The sequence below is a fragment of the Sceloporus occidentalis genome, unplaced genomic scaffold, assembly GCF_023333645.1.
Source record: "Sceloporus occidentalis isolate IW3139 unplaced genomic scaffold, rSceOcc1.0.p SCAF_2, whole genome shotgun sequence".
Classification (NCBI taxonomy): domain Eukaryota; kingdom Metazoa; phylum Chordata; class Lepidosauria; order Squamata; family Phrynosomatidae; genus Sceloporus; species Sceloporus occidentalis.
In genome coordinates, this window is record NW_028316982.1 from 89,631,718 (window position 1) to 89,659,569 (window position 27,852).

Here is a 27,852-nt window from a genome sequence, read left to right on the forward strand (position 1 = left end):
TATCCCTAATTTGCAGTGTTATTACAGCATTGATAACTCAGTGAACCTTTCTTTCTGCTTTTCCTATGTAACTGCACTGAACTCCCATGAACTGTTTTTATTTTCCCATTTATATTTTATCAATAGTATAGAGCAGGCATGTTAATGGCAAACATTGGCCTGAATTCTGTTAGGGATATACACATGCTTATTTCATGCCATGCTTACTGGTGGGGGGGGCGGGGTCACCATGGCACAATGGAAGTATTCTGCTGATAGTGGTGGAAGCAGAATTGCACAGACAGCATATTTCCCTATGCCTTGTCTTTGCACATTGTGTATTGTGTGTTTTGGTTGTACATCCTATACTTTGTATTGTGGCTGTCCATTATGTATTCTGTAGTACGTCCTGTCACCTAGTCACAGACATGTATTGTGCAATGTTGCTATTCTGCATGGGGTTTATGTAGTGTTCATATAGTGTATCTCCACATGTGGCCATTTATACTATGCTGACAAGACGTTGGATTCTGACAATCATGTTTGTTTGTTACCATGAACATAGAAATCTAAAGTGGCAAGAAAAACCAAGCGAGGACTGCAGGTCTGCAAACAGAGAGGGCAAGGTCATGAAGCTACTACACCTATTATTAAGGGAGAAGTCCAACTGAAAGTGTGACATGGCATCGCCATCCCTTGAAGGATCTCAGAAGTAGCTACAAATAACTAATTATTTGCTTTTGTTTATCCCTTTCCTTTATTGAATATACAGATTGACTCTTCTTTATCCAAAATGCTTGGAATAAAAAGTGTTTTAGACTTGGGAGTTTTCCAGATTTTGGAATATATAATACAATATCTTGGAAATGGAACCCAAGTCTCAACCAGAAATTTGTTTATTTTATATACACCCTATTCAAATAGATTGAAGGTAATTTATAAACAATATTTTTAATAATTTTGTGCATGAAACAAATATGTGCACATTGAACCATCAGAAACCAAAAATGTCACTATCTCAGCCACCTGTGTGGACAATTTTGGAATATTTTGAATACTTTGAAATTTGGAATTCCTGATAGGGAAGACTCAGTCTGTATAACTAAATTACATTTGGGAGGATTACTCCACTTTTTGTCATGTAACTGTAAAATGATCTTGATGATGACAATATCAATAGCAAATACATTTCTATACTGCTTATCAGTGCACCTAAGCACTGTCTAAGTGGTTTACAATGTGTAAGCTAATTGAACCCAACAAGCTGGGTACTCATTTTAGAGAAGGATGCCAGATTGAGTCAGCCCTGGAACCTCTGGCTGGTATTGAACTCACAACCTTGTGAGTGTGAGTGGGTGGCTGCAGAACAGGCATTTAACCACTGCACCACCAGGGCTCCCTGGTGTGTAATTACAGACACCCTGGTGTGTCATACATTAATGGCAGAAGAGGAGTATCCCTGTCTCAAGTGCATGCTAGTGTTGTGGGTGCAGAGGCAACAACAAGATGGCTAGAGGAAGGATATGCTTTGCAACATGGCTTGTAGCATTCATCTGGATTTTTAAGTAACTAAACATAAGTGTTTAACAAAACAGTGATATCTGTTTTATGACAACTAAAATACACAAAATACATCATGCAGTTTTTCAAAGCTCCACTGGCTTCTTCTTCAGACAAAGGTGTTAAAATACAGGAAAAGAAAAATGACAATGTTAAAGTCACAGACCTACATTATGTCTCAGATGTTACTCTGTTGTTAGTTAAGATGGTACTGAGTGATCTCGGTGCGGTCAGAGGCCACTCTCCTTCTTGGCCATGTGGGGACCAGGGACAAAGGGCAGTATACACAGGCAATAAAATTTCAAATCCATTATAAAAACAATGGACTTTTTTCTCCTTCAGAACCATTTGCCCTGAGATTTGTCTCCCCATCCAGGGAAGCACTGCAGCTCCCAGAGACTTCAGCTGCTGCCAATTGTACTCCCCTTGGCCTGGACCAGTTATAGCCTACTTATATCATGAAATCATCATTGCAAGAACAAGGATTAAAATCTGTTGGCTCTTTTCTTCCACAAAAGCAGTGGTCACTATAGAAAAAATGTAAAGGTTGTGAAGGCAGTATTGGAGTAACAATGTGACATCACATTGTTACTCCAATATTGCCTTCACAACTTTTACATTTGTGGGTCCCTGCTGTACCTATCCTGACTGTTGACCTCAGAATAACTATGAAGGCAGAGGAAGACTAAGGCTGGAGCATTTCTGACTCTTACGGAATTATAGAATAAAGCTGGTACCCTAGCATTGGCTCATATTCCCCAGTAAAGATAAAATGAGTGCCCATGTGCACAGAGTCACACTACTTTTCCTCAGTGAACTGAGGAGCAACCTGTGAACAGCATAGGTCTTCCCAGCTGGCATGGCAGACATTTAACAAAGATATTATTGATGTCAGTACTGCACCAAAGAAAAATGGTTTTCAACTCCATGCACTTCTCAGAGTGGAAGGAAGCAAGAAGGGGCATGGTAGCATTTCAAATTAGGCTAGGTTCAATTAAGCCTTTGGTCCAGTCACTCTTTTTTATAACCATATAAGCTAGATCCCAACAAGTCTCAATTAAAACATTCAGGCTTCAAAATAATTACTGGGAGCTATAAATCGCTGCCACAAAAGGAAGAGTTATTATAAATTAAGGCAAGGCCATGAATGAATGTGGCCTATTAGACACAACATACTTTCAAAAAAATTCCCAGATGCTCTCATTGTGTCGTGCAACTGTTGAATTATTCCCATCTTCTAACCTTGCTAGTGCTGTTTGAGGAGCTTAAAGAAGCAGCAGTAGGCAGAGACAACAGTCACTTAGATAGACAAATCTCCCCTTCTCCTCAAACTGTAATCTTTTGAGAAACCTTCTTACATTTGGGGCTTCAGTTATCAGATGAAACTTTTACTGGCAGTGCTTCCTCTCTCTGCTCCAAGACATGATCCAAGTGTCTTGGATCCAACACTACTCTACAAAGCAACATTCAGTTGTTTTGTTGTTGTTGTTAACTACCCTAGCGTCAATCTCAACCCGTGGCAACCCTGTAGATGAGACATCTCCAAGACTCCCTGTCCTCCACTGCTCTGGTTAAGTCCTGCAGAAAGCCCATGACTTCCCTGATTCAGTCTATCCATCTAACATGTGGCCTTCCTCTCTTTCTGCTTCCCTTCACCTTTCCTAGCATTAAATTGTTTTTTTTAATAAATTAGTTGTGCTTTCTCATGTCCTGACTGCATGTCATAACAGAGGGTGGGACTTCTGTGCTTTGTCAGGCCCTGGAAGCAATAAACTCTGTATGGTGGAATTGTGGATTGAATCTCTGTAACAGCTGGTGGAGCGTGAGGGCTATGATGTGCTCCTCATCATGGAAAGAGTGGGCAGAGTCACAGTCCACTGGACTTCTTAGCCACAATTCATCCTTGCGTCGTAGAAACATAGAGTTGGAAGAGACCTCAAGGGCCATCAGGTTCAACCCCCTGCCATGCAAAAATACACAATCAAAACACCCCCAACAAATGGCCATTGTAGATATGGAGGGAGCATACATCCCACTCCTCCAGTATTTGCAGCCTTCAACTCTTCCAGATTCCTTGAATTTTTTTTTAAAGTGTTATGGATTTTTTTTTTGGGGGGGGGGGGGATTTCCTGGAAGCTTTCAGGACAAGCAACTCATCTTTTAAATAGGTTACAGTCCCCAAGGCATTGTTTACATTTTTAAGATACTGGCCTTTATTCTGTATTAGTCAGTTAAGTGTACAGTACTTAACTAAGTAACTTTTTCTGGCCTGATACCACCCTTCCTGCTGAAAATATCATTCACCCATGCTCTGATCACTGTCAAGAAAAGACCTTCTTCTCTGCATGCATCTGATGCCCATTAAGTTAAATTGCGATAGGAGTTAACAATTGTGGCAATAGTGTCACAATCACAAGTAAGTAGTGATCATGAATACAGAACAGTTACCTAGATTTACTCATCTGTAACTGTTCTGTATTCATGATCACTACTTAGTCAGAATTCTGTCACATAATTCCCCCCTCCAAACTACTTTAGTGAGCATCAGTTGCTTGAGGAGGAGAAGGTCCATTCTGGTGACACATGAATATGGGTGAATGATATGTCTGTCAGGTTGGGGTTGATCAGATCAAGAAAGTTTACTTAGTCTGAATCCTCACTGCAAAAATAATAAGAGCTCTGGTGTCACAGCAAAGTACAATTCGCAATATTGAGCGATGGCAGTTAAAGTTGTGTAAAACTGGATTATTTCTGCAGTGTGGATGCAGCCCAAGTTATGTATACTTAACCAATGTTAATTTTGTTTTGCTTATACTTTTCTGGGGTCTACTTTGTCTGTGTAGCATCTTTTCAGAAATAGTTTGTGGCACTAGGTCAGGGAGGAAGACTAGTATGTACTTTGCTGGTATATAATAGTGGCCACTCACCGTTCAGAACCCCAAATGGACTTCCAGTCATTTTGTGTTGTAGTTGTTGGTGTGTGTGTGCTTGCACATGTGTTTGACAGTCTATGTGATTGGAGTCCTAGGACAAATAAGTGGCCCCTAGAAAGCCCCCACCACAGTTGACCTTTCCTCCCAGTTGTATTGATGTAAATATTTAAAATGTCCGTCTCATATATTATCAAATCAATATCATGCATGAATTAACAAAATCCTACTACCCTGGTTAAAAGAAAATCACCTTAAAGTTTCTCATTCTCAAATTCATGCCTTTGGTCCAAAAAACCCCAAAACAGAAGACCAAATCCTTCTCAGTAAGAGCTATGAGATTTGAAACCTGACACAACTCATCACTGCCAAAATCAATCAGGTTTCTCATGAGTAAACAAGTTTCTGAATTTTAGCCTAATTACATTTACATAAATTCATTATGGATAGATTTCCACAAATAAAAAGTGGCATTTTGATATTGAATTCTAATTAATTTGGTTCAACAGGACATAATTATGTTCCAGGCCTACAGTCAAAATGTGAGACTGTAGTAGAGAGGGCAAAAACCTGGCAGAATTGTTCATGTATTTTCAAGGGTTTTGGATATGAATTATTTAAATGAATCTATCTACCCAAACCACTGCTAGTTGTTCTGTTTGTGCAATAAATAATGATTTTATCACAGCTGTCATTCATTTCTCATAGACCTTTGATTTCCTGAACAGGTCCATTAAACTAATTGGCTACTCTTCCCATAACTGAGTATTAGAGGACAGAGCTATATCTTATTAGACAGAGGTAGAATATTGCTATATACCTGACATATTATAACTGTGCCGAGATTTTCATTCTTATAAGCAATCTTGGAAAAATTTATTCATTAAAATGAATGAGGTCACACTTCATAGAGGTACACCGTGTGTTATCTATAGTTTTTAATAAATTGGAGTCAAATGTTGGCATAATGAAATATGTACTGGAAAGATTTTTTTGACAGTCATGTTTACTAACACAGCATTACTTCTCTATATCAGCTTTTCAAAAAGTTCCAGATATTAATTACCTTTCAGAGCCACACTTCAAATCATTCTTCTAATAGTGCCATATTTATTTGCATATGTGAAACCTTTTAAAGTCTAGAGTTACCATGGATTATTTAAATATGGATTATTATCCATTGGGGGGATAAATTGAGGGTCAGGATTATTCAGGTTTAATTGCTTTTAGACATGCTTTTAGACAGAAAAGGCTAGAAAGAAAAGACCTGGCCTGTCCTAACCCAATGGGCTCAGTTGGCTGTAATTCTATAGTGACATTTATCTATATAATTTAAATAAATTTTAAAAAATCTGACTACAAGATAAAAGTATCACCACAGACCAGGTATGTATTAATGCCATTACTCATGTTAACTGCATCCAAGTGCTGATATCAATATTGCTGTAGAGGTGGACAATTCCAGTGTCAGTCCGTTAATGAATCTGCTCCAGGTTTTCATCTCAGATAATGAAGAAACTGAACCTATCCCAAACATAGAACCTTGGATAGCAACTTTAAATTTCATACCAAAAACTACAGAGGGGTCACTGCCCCACTCATATCATGGCCCACTCTCTGTTTCCCCTGAAATATCAGATTTCAACTTTTTGACAACTAGGGCCCTCACATGATACAACAATCGTACTTTGAATTTTTTCCAACAAAATGAAGAAACTGGAAAGAATGCTGGCTTTAACTGGTTTAGTTTGGCAACAAACTGCATCTGCAAACTCATTCATATCAATATTCTATTTTATTTTATTTCTAACCTAATTAAAACCCTAGAAGGTTAAAATTTAAAACAAGCAAAAGTTAAAAACATAATTTAAACCACCACCCCCTCAAATAAAACCATTCTTGCATGATTTTAAAAAGCTTGCCTGAATAAAAATGTTTTTCTTGCCAGCAAAAGGCCAGCAATGAGGGGGCCAGCCTAGCCTCCCATGGAAGGAGGTCCCAGAGGGTGGGGGCAGCCACCGAGAAGGCTCTCTCGTGTGTTCTCACCAGGCAAGCCTGTGATGTTGGCAGGATCAAAGGAAAGACTTCTCCTGAGGATCTTAGGCCTCTAGCTGGTAGGAGTAACTGGTGAAACATTTGGAGCAATCTTTGGAGAGAGCTTGTTCAACACTGCCTTTGACATGTTTCCTGGGGTTGTACCAAAAACACTCCCATAGCAGTTTCTTATATAATCCCTGTTCTGCCTGTATTACATTGTTTCAATGATGCCACTACAATATTGATGATAACTTAATTGCCTAACAATATTGAATGATATTGGGTACAACTAATCCTCCTTCATTTGTCTTCTCATACAGATTCTTCTGATTGGTTTGATGTAGTTTATTATTCCAAGTAAATCTGTTGATTTTTTGTTACAAGTTATTTTAAGATTTCTGCCCAGTTTCCAATGGGAAAGAAGATGCCTAGCTCTCTATACCTCCAGCTCTGTCCTACACAGAGATGATAAATAATTTGGTTTCATTTTTTATAAGAATGTGCCAAAATACACAGATTTCCTTATAGGGATGGAAAAGTTTAAAGAAAAACCTGATGATCAGAGAAACCAAAATTGTCAGATGTATTTATTCAGGTCAGGGCTTCAAGCATTTAACCAAAGTATTATTGTAACTCTAATAAACATTTTATCTTTTAACCTCTTCTGAATATATCTCCCTACAGTTAAGACCTTTTAATATTTTCCACAACCTCAGCATGTATACCAAGCAACTTTATATCTTAAAATCTTTAAACTCCTTTCATATATGTCTCTGACTTACCACATTTTTAAACCTCTCTCTTAACATTTAATATCATCAAGGACCATCCTTGTATACTAATTTCTTTTTTGAAAGAGCATACACCTAGCATCAGGTAACAGAGGATCACAAATATTGTTTCAAAATGAAATAAGACCCAGATTTACTTTATCCCTTATAACTGTTTATACTTAATATGAAGATTCTTTCAGAATTTCAGCCAGTGTGCAAGTGGAGCATAAGTCCCTCAAACAAACAAAAAACCTCTTTATCTCTTTCCATGTCTTCTTCCTCTATGGGCTGCCCTGGTCAATCAATCTTTCCCCTTATTACAATTTTTCTGATTTCCAAACTCACCACCCCTTCTCCATTGTAGAAGTCATTGTTTCCAAGAGGTTTTCCAAGCACCTCATTCTTCCATCTGTTCTTAGTACAACTTTCCATCTCAACAGGTTTTCTTATGACCTCCTTCGAACAATTATTCTTCTCTTTTCTCTACATAAACAGCTTCAGCCCCCTCATCATTCATCTCAGCGACAATGTTTTCAGGTTGTTCTTGTACACTTTTTTCACATCTTCATCTTTCTTAAGCACTCCAGCAGTATTCACCTCCACTTCCTGAAAATCTTCATCCATTTCCCTTTTAGTTGATCTCTTCTCTCCACGATCTCACAAAATCATAAATTCAAATAACACCAACAAAACTGTTTGTTCACATTATCATAAATCTGATTCCCTTCCTGCCTGCTTCAATCACACGGGATCACTTAGGTTTCCACAGTCAATGCAAGAATTGGGATTGCCAGGCCATGCATGAGTAATCCATCATTCTCCCTTTTGTTTGGAGATAATTTCACCAGTTGGAATTCATTTCCAAACCCGGCATAATATTGTTGAAGCCTCTTATCACATGGAAATGCACCAGGGAACCATTTGCATGGAAGTTGCAAATGGGGAAAAATTCAATTTAATTAATTTTTGGAGAATTTACCAAAATCTACAAATATCAGGACAGAGACAATTTCAGGGTTTTGTGGTTTGTTTGTTTTTTAAATCAAGTGTGATTGGGAAATCAAAGAAGAGAGGAAAGGAAAGCAGACAAGATCGTCCTGTCCTGTATTCTGCCTTGGGATGCTCTTGCCTTGTGCCTGGAGGGCAGTATGGAAACCAAGCTTTATGAAGAACAGTTTAGGGAGCTAGGTATGTTTAGCTTGAAGAAGAGAAGACTGAGAGGTGACATGATAGCCATGTTTAAATATGTGAAGGGAGGCCATGTAGAACATGGAGCAAGCTTGTCTTCTGCTGCTCTAGAGACTAGATAGATTCAAATGAGAAGAAAAGAGATTGCACCTAAACATAAGGAAAAACATTTTTACTGTAAGAGCTGTTTGTCAATGGAATAGACTGCCTCAGAGGGTGGTGGAGTCTCCATCTTTGGAGGACTTTAAACAGAGGTTGGATGGACATCTTTCATGAGTACTTTAGTTGTGTATTCCTGCATGACAAGATTAGATGGCCCTTGTGGTCCCTTTCAACTCTAAGACTCTATTATTCTATGAATGAAAACAAACAACAATAGTGGTTGAGACAGGAAGCTTGGAAAGCTCTTGACTCAGTAGCATAAAGCCAGGGCAATGGAAAAATCTGTTTTGATTACCAAATATAACAGTTCAGATGAATTAAATTAATCCTCCTTCCTGAACTATTCAGAGAAAACTCACACCTACAGTGAATATCTATGTATATTTAACATTTGCCTTCCTAAATAACTGAGGTCACCTTTTCTGGAAATGTAAGTCAATAATAAAGGAGATTTTTTTTAAAAGAAAAAAGATGAAAATTCATAAAATCATATTAGCAAGTCTCTCTATGCATTTCTTTCCCATGGTTCAAGGTAATCCAAGCCAAGGTGGGCAAAAATTTCTTCTTCACTTGCAGCGCTGAGAAAAATGTTCTGTAAGGATAAAACAAAATCAGCATTAAGTCAGGAAAGATCACTTTCTAAAAATATTCTACAAACAAATATTCTTAGAAATATTTTTAGAAACACAATTTGTCTTGTTCACATCAAAAACAAACCTTGAAAAATGCATAAAGGACACTTTGTTCAGAAAAAAGAGATGTTTTTGCATAGTGTATTTAAGCAACACACAAAACGTTCACTGTTCTTTCAGCATGTTGTGATACATTAGTAATTCAGCATCAGTTACTTTTTAAAAGGTCTGTCCAGGAACTCTCCTTATCTCAAATGAGCAATTATTTCCCTGAATACATACATTATATTTATGGTTACTAGCATCACCATTAACTACACATAATACAAAATGGCTATTTTGTAAATGACTGCTGTCTATAAATTACAATGCTGCATTTCTCATTCTGGCTTTAGTGATCAATAAGGTAAGTGAAGCATGAAGTGAACAGTCTTAGTTAACATTGTAATCAATGAACCTTTGCTAATGCACCAAAATCAAATTTCAAACAACTTCAATTCATAACTTGTTTTAATTCATGTTATCGCCTAGCTATGGTCCCCAGCATTGCTTCAGAGAAACATTAACCATCATTAATGATCATTTATTTACATGGGGGTCCCTTATTCATAAGGTCGCCACAAGACAAAGTCAACTTCACATCAAATAACAATAGCAGCAGCAACAACAAAAACAATGGTGATCATTTATTTCAGTTGCTCTGGACTAGCTCTTTGGGTGAACAAACATTCCTTAGCTCAGCCTCAGGTGCCATTGAGAGAGAATGCTTCCACCAGTCAGCTGCCAAGCATTCTGTGTAACATTTTGTGTGTGTGTGTGTGTGTATTAAAAAATTAAAAACAAAAACCCTCAAGGGTCTCCCAAAGTAAATTTTCTGTACAGTGTGCAGCCTATGTTTAAATCAGGCCATTCAAAGCATTTCCTCCAAATCTGATTAAAATGTATCCAGCATTTGTTCACAATGCAGTAACAGAAAGAAACTTAATTTTATGGTTAGCTTTTGTTGCAAAAGATTTTTTTAAAAAACAGAACTTATCAAAAACCTTCAAATGTATGCCACAAAACTGTGTTAGTATGAAAAATAAGTAGGGTATTGAATGAATCTCATGTATGCCATACAGCCCATAGTTTAAGTTAAACTATCTTATGGCAATAGCAATAGCAAGTACATTTCTATACCGCTTATCAGTGCACTTAAGCACTCCCTAAACGGTTTACAAAGTGTAAGCTAATTGCCCCAACAATCATTTTAGCGACCTCCTCAGAATGATGCAAGCCTGAGTCGAGCTTGAGCCTTTTTTGCTGGCAATGAACACGCAGCCTTATGGTTTGTGAGTGAGTGGCTGCAGTACAGGCATTTAACCACTGTGCACCAGGGCTCACAGCCTATCCGCCACATTTGGTAGACATTTGATCAGCCAGATTCGTGGAGAGCAGTAACAAACAGACAGACAGAAACTGAATTTTATTTATATAGATGTACATTTTCCAAGAAAACTGACATACAAGAATCCTTAAAATTGATTCACTTAAAAAATAAGCAGGTTTTTTTCCCCAGAAAAAGTGAGTTTCCTTTGATAATCAAGTTGTGAACTTTGAATTTTGAATAGAATAGTGATTTATAAATCCATAATATGAGATAGAGAAGAGAAGAGATTCTGCTACAGCTTCAAGGCCAAGAAATACAGATACCTGAAAATTGCATGTATATTAAAGGAACCCTACGGTATATACTTCAAGTTTATTTGGGCTTTAAAAATACATTAGTTAATTTTAATTAAGGCATACTTCAGTTTTGACAGCCAGCATGGTGTAGTGGTTTGAATGTTAGACCATGACTCTAGAGATCAGGGCACCCACTGGGTGACCTTGAGCAACTGACACTCTCAGCCCCAGAAACCCCTACCTGGCCTGGGGCGCTATACTGTTTTAATGTATTTTAAGCATTTTAATCTTTTAAATTGGATTTTAGTATTGAATTTGTTTTAATTGTAGCAATTTAATCCCATTTTAATATACTATTTTGGTATGTTTTTAACTGTATGGTGTTTTTTAATGTTGTAAGCCGCCCTGAGTCCCGATCTTGGGAGAAGGGCGGGATATAAATAAATATAATAAATAAATGAATACCTTAGGGTCACCATAAGTCAGAAAGGAGTTGAAGCCACACAACAATAACAAATACTTCAGTTTATGAAGCCTCTGGAGCAAAGCTCCTTTTTACAAAGTAGAATGTCCAGCATCTGTTCTTCCATCCCACTCATCCATCTACCCCCAAAACTAGAACTAGCCAGGAAAGCTCAGTGGGGTGCTGGCAATGGTCCTCTGCTTCTTGGGTTATTGTGGGTTAGGTTACTTGCTAGCCTCCCTCCTTGGCGTTCCTTTTTTTAACCTTACACTTTGTCCTGGCATTATAATCTCCTCCATGAGCCAGTGCTGATTTCTTTACATAGCTGATTCAGTTGTCTCTTAAAACAAGAGATCCTTATAAGCTAACTTGTGGAAAAGTTGCACTTAAAATAACAACAGCATGGTCTCCTAGAAAACAGCATGGCCTCCTAGGAATACTGTTTAATGAAAAAGCAAAAGTCCTAGTGGTACCACAGTCCACAACTCCACTCAGAACAGAGGTAGACAGTGTGTTCTCTAGCAACTCTATAGAGCCTTTCACATAAGGTCTATCATATCATGTGCCAAGCTCACACTTTTGTTGCATGTTAAATAACAGAAACTAAGCAACCAGATCTGCCAGCTTTCTTGCCCCCCCCCCACTAGTATTGGGTCCCCACGTGGAAATTTTGCCTTACTTTTTCTGTTAGACTGACAGATGAGCAAGCCACATCCTTTCCTACCCATGCCCTATTACTTACTACAATAATCAGACTTCATGTATTTTCGACAGCAGCTGTGAAGAAGGACAATGAAATAGAAGGACTGGTTTGAGGAAGCAGTTGTTATCTATCAACTGTCCTTAATAGGATTTTTAAAGTCAATAAGTGCAAAATGTTTAGAAGATCGTGTAGAAAAGATGACTTTATAAAAGACCTGCAGACATATTGTAAACTGGGGCTGGCAACAAAGAGAGTACAACTTCCTTGTTTGCTGCCTTCCTGTCTATTTCCAGGAATGACTTAAAGTGCGGGTGATGACCTATAAAGCCCTATACAGCTCAGATTATTATAAAGACAATATTCTGCTTTGCAAGCCTGTCCATGCTTCAAGATCCACTAGGGAGAGCTTTCTTTCTGCCCCACAGGTACACTGATGAAAACATGGGAGAAGACCTTCTCAGTGGCTGCTCCAGGCTCCAGAACTCCCTTCATAGAGATGTTAGACTGGTATCCTCCTTACTACTTTTCTGCAAACAAGTGAAGAACCTCTTGTGCTAATAGGCTTTTGAGAAATTATTTTTAAAGGGGAGAAACAGGATTTGTATAGCATGGCAGATTTGTTGTTGCTTTAAATGGTTTATATTTTTAATTCATTTATTTTTTCATATTTTTTAAAACTTTTGTATGCTGTGAATTTTTAGGTATATTTGTTTTAAGAATTGTGTCACCTTGAATCCCAACCTGAGAAGCGGGGAGGCAGAGGAGTGCCTTCACAATATGGTTTCCATATACGTATGATAATGAACATGCTTTAGATTTTACTTTAGACTTTGAAGGAGCTACAGTATCTAATAAGCTCAACCTATTTTGGAGATACTGTCCAGCACTTGACCCTTTCAGTATTGGGTCAGAACTTAAAGCATATTCATAAGCCCACTGACTGGAAGCTATCAGCTACTCTTGGCCTCCATAGAAATTAGGTACATTATTGCTGAAATCAACTAAAATAATTCTTTTTTACACACACACACAAACTTAAAGAACAAAGCACTATTTCTAAGGTTCGGCCTGGGTGCCTTTTCATTTATCTCTATTGCATGTAGACCCACCTTTGAGCATCCATGTACATCTCTAGGAAATCATGAGATGAAAAATGCTATTAGAAAGCTTGGGAATAGAAATGTTTTTTCATCTAAATAAGCAAGGACAGATAAAAAGATTCACACAGAACAGTATTCCTGTCCTTCTGCCTCTTTCAATATAACCTACTTTTCTTTTGAAATTGGGAGTTTCAGTTTATAGAAAATCTTTCACTATTTCATCCACACATGCAAGGAAAAACAGTTTCCATGTTCCCCAATGTAGGAGAAAGCTAATATTTCTACATTGTTGAGATACATCGTAAGAAAATTATTCTGTGTAGGAATATATATCTGGGAGGGGGAAGAATCATGCCCTTTTCACAAAACCTGCTATTTTTGGGTAGGGGTGTCTGGAAACAGGCTTTCTGCACACACATGCACACATACATACACACTCACAAACAAACAAATATAAATACACAGTTTTTTTCACAAAAAACACAGTTTTAATGCAAAAGTATTGTTTCCAAAAATACATATGGGTGTGTGTGTGTGTGTGCGTGTGTGTGTTTGCAAAAATTATTATGGCTGGCATTCTGAACTGCAGTTACAGATTTGTAACCTAGATTTATGGATTCATAACTGTTTCGTATTCAGAGATATAGGTGAGTTTGTCTGGAATATCAGTATGCAAAGAAATCTTGTAGAACCTTTAAGACTAACTGAGGGAAAGATATTGTAGCTAAAGCTTTAATAGACTTGGTATACTTCCTCAGATGCATGAAGATCCAAGTCTATAAAAGCTCATATACAACATCCTTTGGATAGTTTCATCTCAAAGGTGCTACAAAATCCCTTTGCATGCTGGTCAGTATTCAATAAGACTACATAGTTGTACTGTGGGGTTAAACAGACCAGCATGGGGTGGAGTGGGAGCATGGTGACCACATGCCACATGTCCTAACTCTGCCCCAATGCTGGCATCACACTGCCTGCATGACCACATGGTGGGGTGTCACACTGTTTCTTTGGCGCAGCATTTAGACGCAGCGCACCAAAGAAACTCAGAATAGCTGCGTCCGCAACAAGGACGGCTTTTTGCCATTCTAAAAAGGAGTGGCAATATACTGCTTCTTTTTAGAGTGGCAAACTGCTGGATCGGGGCCACAGCATGCGGTGCTGCAGCCCCAATTCAGTGCTGAAAGGGGCAGCGGGATGCCACTCTATCAGGGCAGCCTGTTTACCCCTGTGACTGCCCCTTCAAGCCACCTTAACAGCCATCATCTGCACTGAGCAATGGAGGCCAGTTTACCTAGCAACTGGGCACAAGGAGGGCAATATTTTCAGCCCCCTCCCATAAGTAAGTGAAGCTATTTCTCTTGGCAGCCTCAGTTGCTGTGGGTTGGCAGTGGGAAAACATAATCATCCTGGTTCCCCCATTGGCATCTGAATAGAATCACAGAATCGTAGAGTTGGGAGAGACCACAAGGACCATCCAGTCCAACCCATTGCCATGCAGGAACTCTCAGTCAAAGAATCCCCAACAGATGACCATCCAGCCTCTGTTTAAAGACTTCCAAGGAAGGAGACTCCACTACACACTGAAGGAGTTTATTCCACTGTTGAAAAGTCCTCACTGTCAGGAAGTTCCTCCTAATGTTGAGGTGGAATCTCTTTTCCTGTAGCTTGCATCTGTTGTTCCGGGTCCTGTTCTCTGGAGCAGCAGAAAACAAGTTTGCTCCCTCCTCAATATGACATCCCTTCAAATATTTAAGCAGGGCTATCATATCATTTCTTAACCTTCTCTTCTCCAGGCTAAACATCCCCAGCTCCCTCCACCATTTTAGTCGCCCTCCTTTGGACATGCTCCAGTTTCTCAAAATTCTTTTTGAATTGAAGTGCCCATAACTGGACACAATATTTCAGGTGGGGCCTGACCAAAGCAGAATACAGTGGCACTATTACTTCCCTTGATCTAGAGACTATACTTTTGTTGATGCAGCCTAAAATTGCATTGCTCTTTTTAGCTGCCACATCTCACTGTTGACTCATGTTCAACTTATGGTCTACTTGGACTCCTAGATCCCTTTCACATGTAGTCTCCTTAAGTCAGGTGTCCCACATCCTATAGCTATGCATTTTGTTTTTCTGCCCTAAGTGCAGTATCTTACATTTCTCCCTATTGAAGTTCAGTTTGTTAGCTTTGGCCCAGTTTTCCAGTTTATTCAGATCATTTTGAATTTTGATTCTGTCCTCTGGGGTATTAGCTACTCCTCCTAATTTCGTGTCATCTTAAAATTTGATAAATACAGTGTGCCTTCGTCATACATGGGCACCTTTTACGCAGCTTCCACCTTATCCTGGAAGCCTCGCACCATTTAATGAATGGCGTACGTGCCTGTGGCACTCACCCCGCTGAGCCCACCGTGTGCACAAGCCCCACTATCCTCAATGGGACTTGAGCATATGCGGAACTTGCCTTACGCGGCGGGGTCTGGAACGGATCCCTGCGTAAGGCAAGGAACCACTGTACGCCCCCAATACTGTCATCCAAGTCATTGATAAAGACATTGAATAGCACTGGCCCCAGGACAGAACCCTGTGGCACCCCATTGGTCACTTTCCTCAAGGATGAAAAGGAGCCATTGTTGAGCACTCCTTCAGTAGAACTCCTTCACTCAGTGAGGCTGCTATCTGTTAAGGTGGGCTTAGCAGGTAGGGGTAGGAGATGTTACTTAGGCTGCATACACACTGCTGAAATAATCTAGTTTGATACCATTTTAACTGCCATGCCTCAATGCCATAGAATTCTGGGAACTGTAGTTTTGTGAAACATTCAGTTTTCTCTGTCAGAGAGCTCTGATGCCACAACAAACTACAGTTCCCAGAATTCTATAACTCTGAGCCATGGCAGTCAAAGTGGTTTCAAACTGGATTATTTCTGTAGTACAGATGTAGCCTTAGTTACGTATATGTAACATAGAATATTAGTGCATGTCTTCTGTGCAAAACTCCATCACCCCTTTTGCAGAAATGTATAACCCACGTGTGTTTCTGGAAAAAGAAAACACAATTTGATGTAAATATTCAAGAACTGCAACCATCATAACTAGAAATTACAGTTATGAATCTAGAATCCTAGACAGTAACTTGATTTCATTTCAGTGCAATGCAATGTGTGTTAACTAGAGACAATCCCAACAAAACTTTTTTTTAGAAAAATGTATAGCTCCATGAAAATTGGTAGCATGGCAACACCAGCCCATCTGTATATTTGGATGCATTTTATTCAAGCATCTGGTTCATTCTTTTCCAGTCATTGCAATACAGAAATATGGATGAATTCCCAGTTTCATGAGAGACCATGTCCTCATTTTTATCATTCAAAAAGCCAGAGATGCCCATATTTTCACAAAAGCAAAGAAGTACATGAACAATGTTACCCCAGAAGAAAGCTTAGGAGGCAAGCTGGATGTAATATAGTCAACACATGTTAATTACCACTCAGAATGGTTTGAATCCATAAAGTAAGTAAGGCAGGCATCCAAAATTGGAAGAAATGAACCTCAAAAAGTGGAATAATCACCTGAGCTGTGCAACAGCTGCTGCAGTATATGTGCATAGTTTTGGAATAGATGGAAGGAAGGAAGCACAGAGAAGGCAGTGGGCTCTTCTGAGGAATGAGAACAGAACAACTGCAGCAATCAAATGAAAAAGACTTCTGTCTACGTTAAGCAGAGTCGGGTGCTGGTTTTAACAGTATACTGCTGAGGCAAAAGCATTCAGGGCTGATGGCATCTATCTCAGTGGGGCTGTGAATCTGCTGTGGATTTTAGTCCATAGCAATGCAAAGTACTGAACCCTCTGCCCAAAGTAGGTTCAACACCATGGATGGCTCCTTCCATGTTTGGACAAAAGATTGGATTTACCACCACACTTTCATAAAATAATAAATAATAAAATTTTTATTTATACCCCGCCCTTCCGAATGATCAGGGCGGCTAACAAAATGCACCGAAGCGCAGACAGAATACAGAATTAAAAACATACACAACAATATCAATCCATAAAAACAATAAAAAAAAACCCATTAGCCCAACCTCACGGCCACGAGAGAGGAGGGAGGCCCACAGGATGTGTTTAGTCGGGGAATGCCTGATTAAATAGGAAGGTTTTTAGGCCCTTCCTAAATTGGGCCAGGGTGGTGGATGAGCGGAGCTCCGTGGGCAGCGTGTTCCAGAGGGCTGGGGCAGCTATGGAAAAAGATCTTCTGGCCGTAACAGCCAACCTAGCCCCAGGCACCTTCAGGAGTTGCTGCCCGGATGTTCTGAGGGTGCGAGGCGGAATGTACGGGGAGAGGCGGTCCTTCAGGAATCCTGGACCCAAGCCATTTAGGGCTTTATAGGTAATAACCAACACCTTATATTGTGCTCGGAAGCGGATGGGCAGCCAATGGAGATCTTTAAGCACGGGTGTTATATGGCTGGTCCTGGGAGCACCAGTGACCAGCCGTGCTGCCATGTTCTGCACCAGTTGCAGCTTCCGAGTTAGGTATAAGGGTTGCCCCATGTAGAGTACATTACAGAAATCCAGTCTCGAAGTTACCAGAGCGTGTACAACAGTTTCAAGGTCCCTCTGGGCCAGGTATGGGCGCAGCTGACGAATCAGCCGAAGCTGATGACAGGTACTCTTGACTGTCGCATTCACCTGAGCAGTCAGGTGAAGGGAAGAGTCAAGAAGCACCCCCAGACTGCGCACGGAGTCCTTCACGGGGAGCGTGACCCCATTCAGGACAGGTGGAACCACCGTCATTCCTGGACCAGGGGAACCTATCACTAGTACCTCCGTCTTCTCTGGATTAAGCTTGAGTCGGTTTTCCCTCATCCAGCCCATTACTGACTCCAGACAGGCCACAAGAGGAGAGACGCCATCCCCGGTCACTGCATCAGTCGGAGACATAGAGAAAATGATTTGGGTGTCATCAGCGTACTGATAACCCCGCGCCCCATGTCTCCGGATGATCTCTCCCAGCGGTTTCATGTAAATGTTCATGGTAGCCATCAACCACCATTGGGCTAAATCACATTCCTTGTTAGGAAAGAAGGTCTCCATATTAAAATGTAATGATAACCACTAATGTAGGGTGCATCTATACTCCAGAAATAAGTTTGACACCATTTTAAATACTGTAGGTCCATTTTATGATTAGGGATTTGCAGTTTTACAAGATGTTTATCCTTCTATGCCAAACAAAGCGTGCCAGTGACTCACAAAGCTGTGGCTCTCTGGATGCTGTTAAACTACCATTCCTACCAGCCCAAGCCAGTATAACTAATGGTGAGAAATTATGGAAATTGCAGTCCAACAATATCTGTGCCCTCCCTTCTTGGTAATCAAGCAAAACTGGTTACAATACAATGAAGACATGTTTTAAAAATATGGCTTTAAGTGCTTTAAATCCTCTATATGATGCCTAATGCCCAGTGTGCCAAATCACTCAACAGAGAGTTACCCCATTACATTTATGAGCTGAAGAGATCATAGAACATCCCGTTGGTAATGTATATGAGATCCGTGGAACCCATTTTTACTTGCTAAGAAACTACATAGTCCTATTCACTTATAAATTACTTCGTCCATGGACCTGCAGCCAAGGATCTGTTCCACTTAGTGAATTTCATCACACACAACCTTTTGCCAGACCTATGATGATATATGTACATGTACCATAATTTCTATTACTACAGGCATATTAATGATAGTGTGCTAATTATAATAAATATATATGTCATATTTTAATTAGTATTTTAATGAATCAGAGTTAATTGGAAAAGAGAAAAACAATGAAGGTATGTGTGTGATCCAACTAATGTTAAGCACATTTAACTGTTCATTTCCAATAGGCAGCAATCATATTTTGAAGTCAAGTGTGTCCAACAATGGCTGGGCCATCAAGTTTTAATTCTGAAAGAATATCCTGAAGGTGAAATTGCACTTACATTGGTATAGGTGCAGGCAGTTCTGCACCAGTAGCCATATGAAAAAGACCATTGGTATAGAGGTGGTGAAACCAAGCATACAAAGCCATTGCCAGCCATCCCTCCCAGCTCTGAGCTGCCCATTTCTTTAATGCCTGTCTTCTGGGTAGATTCTGAGAAGACCGGCTTGGAAAATTGCCTGTGATATAGGATAGGTGATTGTCCAAGCCAAACATGCTTGGAGCAGGCACCCTTCCCCTCCTGATGGCAACCAATGACTTTGGTTGCATCTAAAGCAGTTGGACACTTTAAGGGCTGTAGCTCCCTCCTATGGAATCCCAGGATCCTGGGATTTGTAATCTTACAAGGTCTTTAGCCTTCTCTGCCAAAGAGTTTTGGGGCTTCACAAAACTACAAAATATCCTAGTATTCTCTAGGATGAAGCCATTACAGTTAAAGTGATGTCAAACTGCATTATTTCTACAATGTAGATGGACCCCTCTTCTTCCTTTCTTTCTGCTGCTTTTACAGTGGAGCATCAACAGGATTCTCGTAGAAAAATTTAAATGCCTTTAATTATCTCTTCTCACAAATCAGCATAAGAAATGCACTGGTTAAATGGGGAATCATAGCCCTGGCCTAGAATATCTTGAGGCCTTTAAATCCCATAATAAGAAAAGGCTCGCTTATACTTCTCCAAAAAGTTTTTTAAAAAAATAGTGGAAGCTATGAATGCTGTCTCCGATACAGAATTTTACAAAGTAAGTAATGTAAAGGCACCAGATACCATCTCTCCTTGGAAGCTAAGCAGGGTCAACTCTGTTAGTACTTGGTTGGGTATGAATATCAGGTGCTGCAGGCTATATTTCAGAGGAAGGAACTGAGCAAACCATCTCTGAGGATTCCCTGCCTATTAAAACCCTATGAAATCCATGGGTCACCATAAGTTGACACGCAAGTTGAAGGACCAAGACAGTATTGTCTTCTCATTATAGTTTTTTCACTACTACCACTACTACTACTACTTTGTTGCCTATCTACCCACCTCTCTTGTCTAATTTGTTCATCATATGGAGACACAATTTCCACTTTACAGCAGGAAGGACAGGGAGGTGATCAGCAGATAAGAGCAACAGACAGAGTCAGGGTCAAACCAACTCCACAAAAAAAGAAGAAACTTGAAGTCTCTTCTCAGTCTTTAAATGAAGATTTTGTAGGTTACGTGTAGGGATGTATTGCTGCATGGGAAACCTAACAGAGTTAGGAATTAATCTGAAGACACATGCTTCATTTATACCCATTTGATAATCCCTTTTCCCAAGAAATATGGGTCAATCAGAAATGCGTTTGAATAGACTGAGTGATCAAATGTTAACAAAACAAATGCTACGGCACAAATATTTGGATGGTCCTCTTATTGACATTCATGTTTCAACAAGTCCCAAAATAGCACTTTGAAGTGATTATTTTCTTGTTCTCTATCGATTTCAATTATGCTTATCCCAATCCCATGGGTCGGCACGCCTTGGCAGCATCTTTCTTCAAGCACTCAAGAATGAATAATCCTCAACAAAAGCACAAAAAGGGAGATTTTACTGTGTGTGACTGACAAGCTGATGGGAAAAATTCACTAGAGAAAGCAATATTGTGAGTGATAAATTAGACATAAGCTTTAAAGTGTGTTCTTCCAACAATAACAAGAAAAACAAGATGTAACTGCTGTGCTCAAATATTCCACTAGAAAAGACAATAAAGCAAACTGTAAATAATATTGAATCTTCAGTTAAAATATTGGACACAGCTACTGCCTTTTCCAACTATTACCAATTTTCTTCATCTGCAGAGGATACAGCTGCTATTAAGCATTTATCACATCAAGTAAGATGGATTGAGTGCTTTTGTTCAGCTGTCCATAAAACTGAGTGGGAACATAATTTTATTGGGTCCTAGTATCATGCTGTATACAAAGTATACATGCTGGCTCTGCAACTGTTCAGAGCTACAGCTTGATTACCTGTTATTATGGCATTTTCCTCTTATCTTCTTTCACCTCTGTCCCTCGCTTGCTCTAGCACTGTCTCTGAAAAGAATTGTCATCTATTGTGTTACTGGTTTTAAACCTTTTAAATGAGCAAACCATTTCACAAAGCAGGTATTTTAAGAGTTGCCACTCTGTAACCGTCTGAGAGCTACAAGAAACCCCTGTGTTTGTATGTCACAATACAAGAAATAATACAAGCTCAGGTTTTTAACCAAATCCCTGACATTACGTATAACAAAACCTTCTTCCTTTAACAGTCTATCCAATTTTTAAATAATCTTTAAATAAATTTTTAAATCTGCCAATTAATACACACACACACACACACACACACACGACTGAATATTATTTATCTTTATAAATCAAATTACAGAAAACTCTCACCATCTTCTGTAATACGTAGTAGCAATGCAAAATAATCCATGAAGCAACAGTAAGCAGATGAGGAAAAAGATGATGCCTGAGCACAACACTGGCATTAATAACAGTAATATTAATAGCACTAGCACTAGCACTTGAAAATAACATGTGTGTACTTGTCTTCAAGTCACCTGTCGACTTATGACAATCCCATTGATTTCATGGGGTTTCTTAGACAAAGAATACTCAAAGGTTGTTTTACCAGTTCATTCCTCTGATATTAGCTAACAGCATGTGGTCTCTTATCCAAATGCTAACCAGGGCTGACCCTGCTTAGCTTCCAAGATCAGAGGGGATCTGGTATCTTTAGGGTACTTAGATCCTTCACTTGAAAACTCCGCTCCCAGAAAAACTGCAGTGTCTATACTAGTTTTCCATGTTTTGTACTCTGGACCACCTGTATGTTGTACATCCCATTTGTTCACAATTGTCTACCAAAAATAATTGCCTTTTCTGGATATCCCCAAGCTAGAAAGATTGATCTTGCACACACCTCCCTGCACCCAGTCATCTGAAACTTGGCAGCCTGATCTACTTAAAAGTAGAATTTTCAGCAAATGTACAGGTGTAGTGCCCCTTATCCGAACTGCTTGGGACCAGAAGTGTTTTGTATTCCAGATTGTTTTGGATTTCGGAATACCTGTATTTGCATATACTTACAGAATGAGATATCTTGGAGATGGCATCCAAGTCTAAACACACAATTTATTTATATTTCATATACACCTTATGCACATAGTCTCGACTATAAGTCGACCTCATGTATAAGTCGAGGGCAAGTTTTGGGGTCAGAATTATGAATTTTGATAGGATCCGTAGATAAGTTGAGGATGAAATCTAGGGACATGTAACAAAGGATGATGCAAAAGAAAACAATGCCAAAGAACTTACAAAATTCTAGCAGGCATACCTATTTGTGCTCAAAATAAAGAATGGGTGTCCAAAGTAGAGTGACTAAAATGGTGAAGGATCTGGAAAACCATGCCCTATGAGGAAAGCCTCTGGGAGCTGGGGATGTTTAGCCTGGAGAAGAGAAGGTTAAGGAGTGATATGATAGCCCTGTTTAAATATTTGAAGGGATGTCATATTCAGCAGGGAGCAAGCTTGTTTTCTGCTGCTCCAGAGAACAGGACCTGGAACAATGGATGCAAGCTACAGCAAAAGAGATTCCAACTCAACATTAGGAGGAACTTCCTGACAGTAAGGGCTGTTTGACAGTGGAACAAACTCCCTCGGAGTGTAGTGGAGTCTCCTTCCTTAGAGGTCTTTAGGCAGAGGCTGGATGGCCATCTGTCGGGCATGCTTTGATTGCGATTTCCTGCATGGCAGGAGGTTGGACTGGATGGCTCTTGGTGTCTCTTCCAACTCTACGATTCTATGATTCCAGGACATATTATGTTTTTGCCTTTCACCAGGGGATGGTTAACGTACAGTACTTAGAGTAGCTAGATTGGCACATGAATAAGTCAACACAGGATTTTGGGGTCAAATATTTGACTAAAATTTCTAGACTTATACATCAGTATATACAGTAATATTTTAAATAATTTTGTGCAGGAAACAAAATTTGTTTTGTTTTTTTACATTGAACCAGCAGAAAGCAAAGGTGTCACAATCTCAGCCATCCATGAAAAAAAAAACTGATTTTTAAAATATTTTGAATTTTGGAATTCTAAATAAAGGAGATTTAACTTGTATACCACCACCACCCCAATATCTATTTGTTTGCAATTTGATAGGCGTATTTCTCTTTCAGATGGCTACTATATCAGAAGATGCAACGCAAGTCTGACAAAATGAGGTTACATCCATTTGTTGATTTCCAATGACAGTCAGTAGGAGACATGAAAATCTGAATTTTCTGGATCCAGATATAGGCGGGTTATAGACTGCCCATTTGGGGCGGGCTGCACCCGCCCCTTTCCCCACTGTATCGGGGCCTCAGTGTGCAGAGCGGCAGCCGCTGAGGCCCCAATCCGCCGCTTTTCGGGCTGCGGGGAAGCGGCAAAAGGCCCCTTCCCCGCAGCCTGAAAAGGGGTGTCCCTGGGGCTTCAAGCCCCAAGGACACCCCGCGGCAGCAGGAAGAAGGAGAAAGGGGCCGTTTGGCCCCTTTCTCCTTTGGTCCGCTGGGCACAGCTGTCTGAAGGCTGCACCCAGCGGACCAAACCAGGAAGGAGCTCCGAAATGGAGCTCCTTCCGGGGTCGCGGAAAGGGCGCCCTAGGCGCCCTGCCGTGACCCCAATACATCACAACCGCGCCGCCTCGTTTGGAGGCGGTGTGGTCGTCACGTATCAATGGCAGCAGCCGTGTGGAACGGCCGCCACCATTTTGTGCGCGCAGAGCGCGCACTAGGGTTAGAGCGGTGCGTACTTTTTAGCCCGTCTGTAACGGGCCATAGATTAAACTGAATGTGGAAGTCTCTGAATTAGTCTATTTTCTGAATCAAGACATTGGGTCTGAGCCAAATCTTATGGTCACTACACAGCCTTAGCATATTAACATCTGCTAAGCTTTCTACTAACTTGGAGTAGCTATATCTGCTTGTTTGTTTTTAAGGAGGAGGAGGAGGAAAATACACTGAAAAGCAGCTATCTCAGTACCTTGTAAGGTTTTTTTAGATAATAATTTTATCCAGATTTTTTTTCACAGATGGTCTGTACATTTAAATCCAAATTAAAACAGATGTCACTATGAACACACGCAAAAATGGCATGATACATATTTAATGACTGATCTATTTGCCCTTGTTGACTGTAGGCACAATCAGAATGTCTAAACAGGAGCTAATTTGATTTATTTACCATATTTGATCATCTACACCCTTCTGTTTGATGAATGCCCAAAAGTGCTCACAAAAAAGACAGAAAATTAAAAGAAAAGAAAATACATTTCAAGAAACCTCAGATTAAAAATAGCCTGGTAAAACCTACAGTGCTACAGCTGCATCTTTTATTGGAAAAGAAATTTGTCACTGAGCAACTGGCACATCTGAAAGATCTGGATTGACTTCCGCACAAAGACAACAACCTGGTTGAAGAGGACCATATGAACAAGAATCTTGAGGGCAAATGCAGGTACCGTAGCAACTAGAGCAAATGTAATACCAACATGAAATTTGTATTGCATGGAATAGGGGAAGAAGCAATTTTGCACTGTATTATACACAAGAAATTCACGTACTTTCTTTTTTATAGAACAACAGTCCCCAGGGATAAACAATTTGATGTGCCTCAGGCATTATATTGTACAAAGAATATAAATTTTGCATTTAACTGGTATAATGTTGTAGAAATATCCACAGTGCAGTACATCCTTTAAAGATCTAATCTATCTCTAATCTAGCTACAAATATAATAACAAATAAGTTAGATGGAACACCATCACTCTTTGAAATGACATTATAACAAACTCTGATTGAACAAGGAGTTTTTCCAAGCACAAGCCGTCAACTCGGCCCTTGAGAAAAATCATGAGGATTGATATTAAAATATGCAATGGAATTTATTCTAATGATTCTAAGCATGAATACATTTAGAAGCTAATATGAACCAAAACTATATACCCTAGTTTCATTTTTACCTTTGGACAAGTTTTGTAATTAGAGAGAAATGCAACTGAATATATTTCTATCAGAAAAAGGTTTTTTTTAAAAAAAATCTAATCTATGAAATGAGTTTACTAGACAAAATAGATTTATTATGCAGGTGTTAATACTACAACTATGTCTTTGCAAATTGAGTGAAATCCTGAAGTCCATGTTAACAAAAATTTCTACCAGTCTATTCAATTTATTCCTCTTCCTTCTCCATATGCATATGTTTACTATATTTATATTATATAAATGTGATAGGTCTGGTGTCTGTCTGTGCAAAGACATACTGCCCCATGTGTGAAACAGTCCCAGTACAACTCAGAGCTATATGTTGCTAGACGACACATGTAGTGAGATTGGCTGCTGTATAAAATTTAACTGAGCATATAAAATATAAATGCCTGCTCCTTAGTCATGCTCAGAGTGGGGGACCTTTTGGAATTCCCTCCTGGGCAGAAAGTTGGAATGGAGGACAGGTCCTGGGAAAAGAGGACATGTCTGAACAGACTTAGGCTGTATCTACACTGGAGAAATCACCTGGTTTGGCACAGCTTTCACTCTTTCCTGGCTCTAGGCTATGGAACTCTGGGAGTTGGGCCCACAACAAACTCCAGCTCCCAGAATGCCATAGCCCTGAGCCAGGATGCTTAAAAGCAGTGCCCAACTGGGTGATTTCTCTTCTTTCTCCTATTCTTCTTCTTTCTCCACCTATTCTTCTTCTTTCCCCTCCTCCTCCCCTTCTTCCCCTCCTTCTTTCTCCCCTTCTTCTGTTGTTGTTGTTGTTGTTGTTGTTGTTGTTGTTGTGTGCCTTCAACTCATTTCCAACTTATGGTGACCCTATAGAGTTTCCTTGACAAGTTTCTTCGCGGGGGGTTGCCTTTACCATCCCGAGAGGCTGAGGGAGTGTGATTTGCTCAAAGTCACCCAGTGGGTCTGCATGGCCAAGCTGGGATTTGAACCCTGGCCTCCCATCATCCTAGGCCACTATACCATGCTGGACCCTCCACTGCACTTAAAGGTACAGTACTCGGTTATTCTTTTTTGTTGTGTACCTTGAAGTTGTTTTCCACTTTATGGAGATCCTAAAGTTAACCTATCCTGGGGTTTGCTTGGCAAGATTTGTTCAGAAGAGGTTTGCCAGGGGTTTCTGCTGAGGAAGCTGAGAGAGTGTGACTTGCTTGAGCTTGAGGTCACCCAATAGGGAGGGAAATGAACCCTGGTCTCCAGAGTCCTAGTCCACCACACAAAGCTACATCCCAAATTTCTATCCAGGAAGAATGTCAAAATGTCCTCCATTTTGAGCATGTGTGAAAAGCATGAATTTATATTGTTTTTTTATTAATGTTTTTGGTTTTTAATTGGTCATGTCCTCCATTTTTCTTGAACGTCCTACATCATGCCCTACATGTTTTCTACATTTTGAGAGGCTACTTGGGGGGGGGGGGGGGTGTGCCAAAATATTTTTCGCCTAGGGTGTCCAAATACCTTGAGCCGGCCCTGGTGCTACTTGTACATATATGGACTGGTGACTATCAGAGCAGAAATAGTCCTATTGGACTTCTTCTGCATGTAGTCACTGCCTTCTCACACTAGGGAAAAAAACCTGCCCAAAGTGTGCTCAGCAAAAGAGTAATTAAAATGCTAGAGGTCAATGCGGGGGGGGGGGGGTGTAAAAGTCCATTTAAAATTGAATTGTGGAAGCATTTTTCCAGTGAGAGTGGCATGTTCATATTAAGTGCTCAGAACAAAGGAGAGTTCATGTGTCCATGATTCAGTCTACCTAGAGTATAAATGCATATATAAGTAGGTATGCACACAATGGTCATTAGCTGGGATATAAATCTTCATTTATTTCAATCTTGCACACAAGAACAACAAATATAGAAGGTTCTCTTTGCACTGGGTGAAATTATGAGTTTTATTTTTCACATTCTGGACTTTGGGGTGAAAAGTTCTCAAACATGTTTTTTTGTGTAAAGAAAATACCAAAAGCAATAAATTTTTATACAAAGTATATTTTTATGCAAAGCACATCAACAAAACACAAAACAACTTGGTTTTTCCCTGTAAAACCCCTTCATGTTTTTTTTTATTTTTTTCAAAAAATCCTCCAAATGCCAAAATTTCTGTGGCAGATACCCCATGTAAAGGAAGGGAAGAAGGTTATCTCCAAATATCAAGGCACTCCTTGCTCATCAAATATGAGAAACTTTCAGCATATTCTCTGCATTCTTAATACCTATGCTGACACCAATGTTTGGAGAAAAAAATCCCAGAATCCTCAAACCAGTATGGTGCAAAAAAGACCAACAGTAATTTTGTCTGTTTGATCAGGTTGCTGCAAGATTCTGCATGCAAACTAGAGTCAGAAACCTCTGTCCTTAAAGCACAGATTACCATCACTTTGATCTCATGTCGCCCTCAGCCTAATTTCAAAATCCTCTTGCAAATAATCACAACCAGTAAGCACAATTGGGCCCTTTTCCAGAATCCTAGTAAGTGGATACAGGGAAAGAGAAAGCAAGAGATGGTGGGAGGAGGTGAAAGAGAGAAAAAGAGAAAGAGAAATGGTCTTACCTATTGTAGCCCACAACTAATTTTAGCACCATCAACTGAGAACATGAGGCCAAAACACACCTCCACATTT

General features: G+C 39.7%; 1 protein-coding gene across 1 annotated transcript in view; it reads right to left on the reverse strand.

The window, feature by feature from the left end:
* Positions 1-9,134: 9,134 nt before the first annotated feature.
* The window catches only part of DNTT (DNA nucleotidylexotransferase), a 157,718-nt gene continuing 139,000 nt past the window's right edge, over positions 9,135-27,852 (reverse strand). The window contains exon 11 of the mRNA XM_089508345.1: positions 9,135-9,221. Coding sequence (XP_089364471.1) covers positions 9,135-9,221 — 87 coding nt within the window. The remainder of the gene's footprint in view (positions 9,222-27,852) is intronic.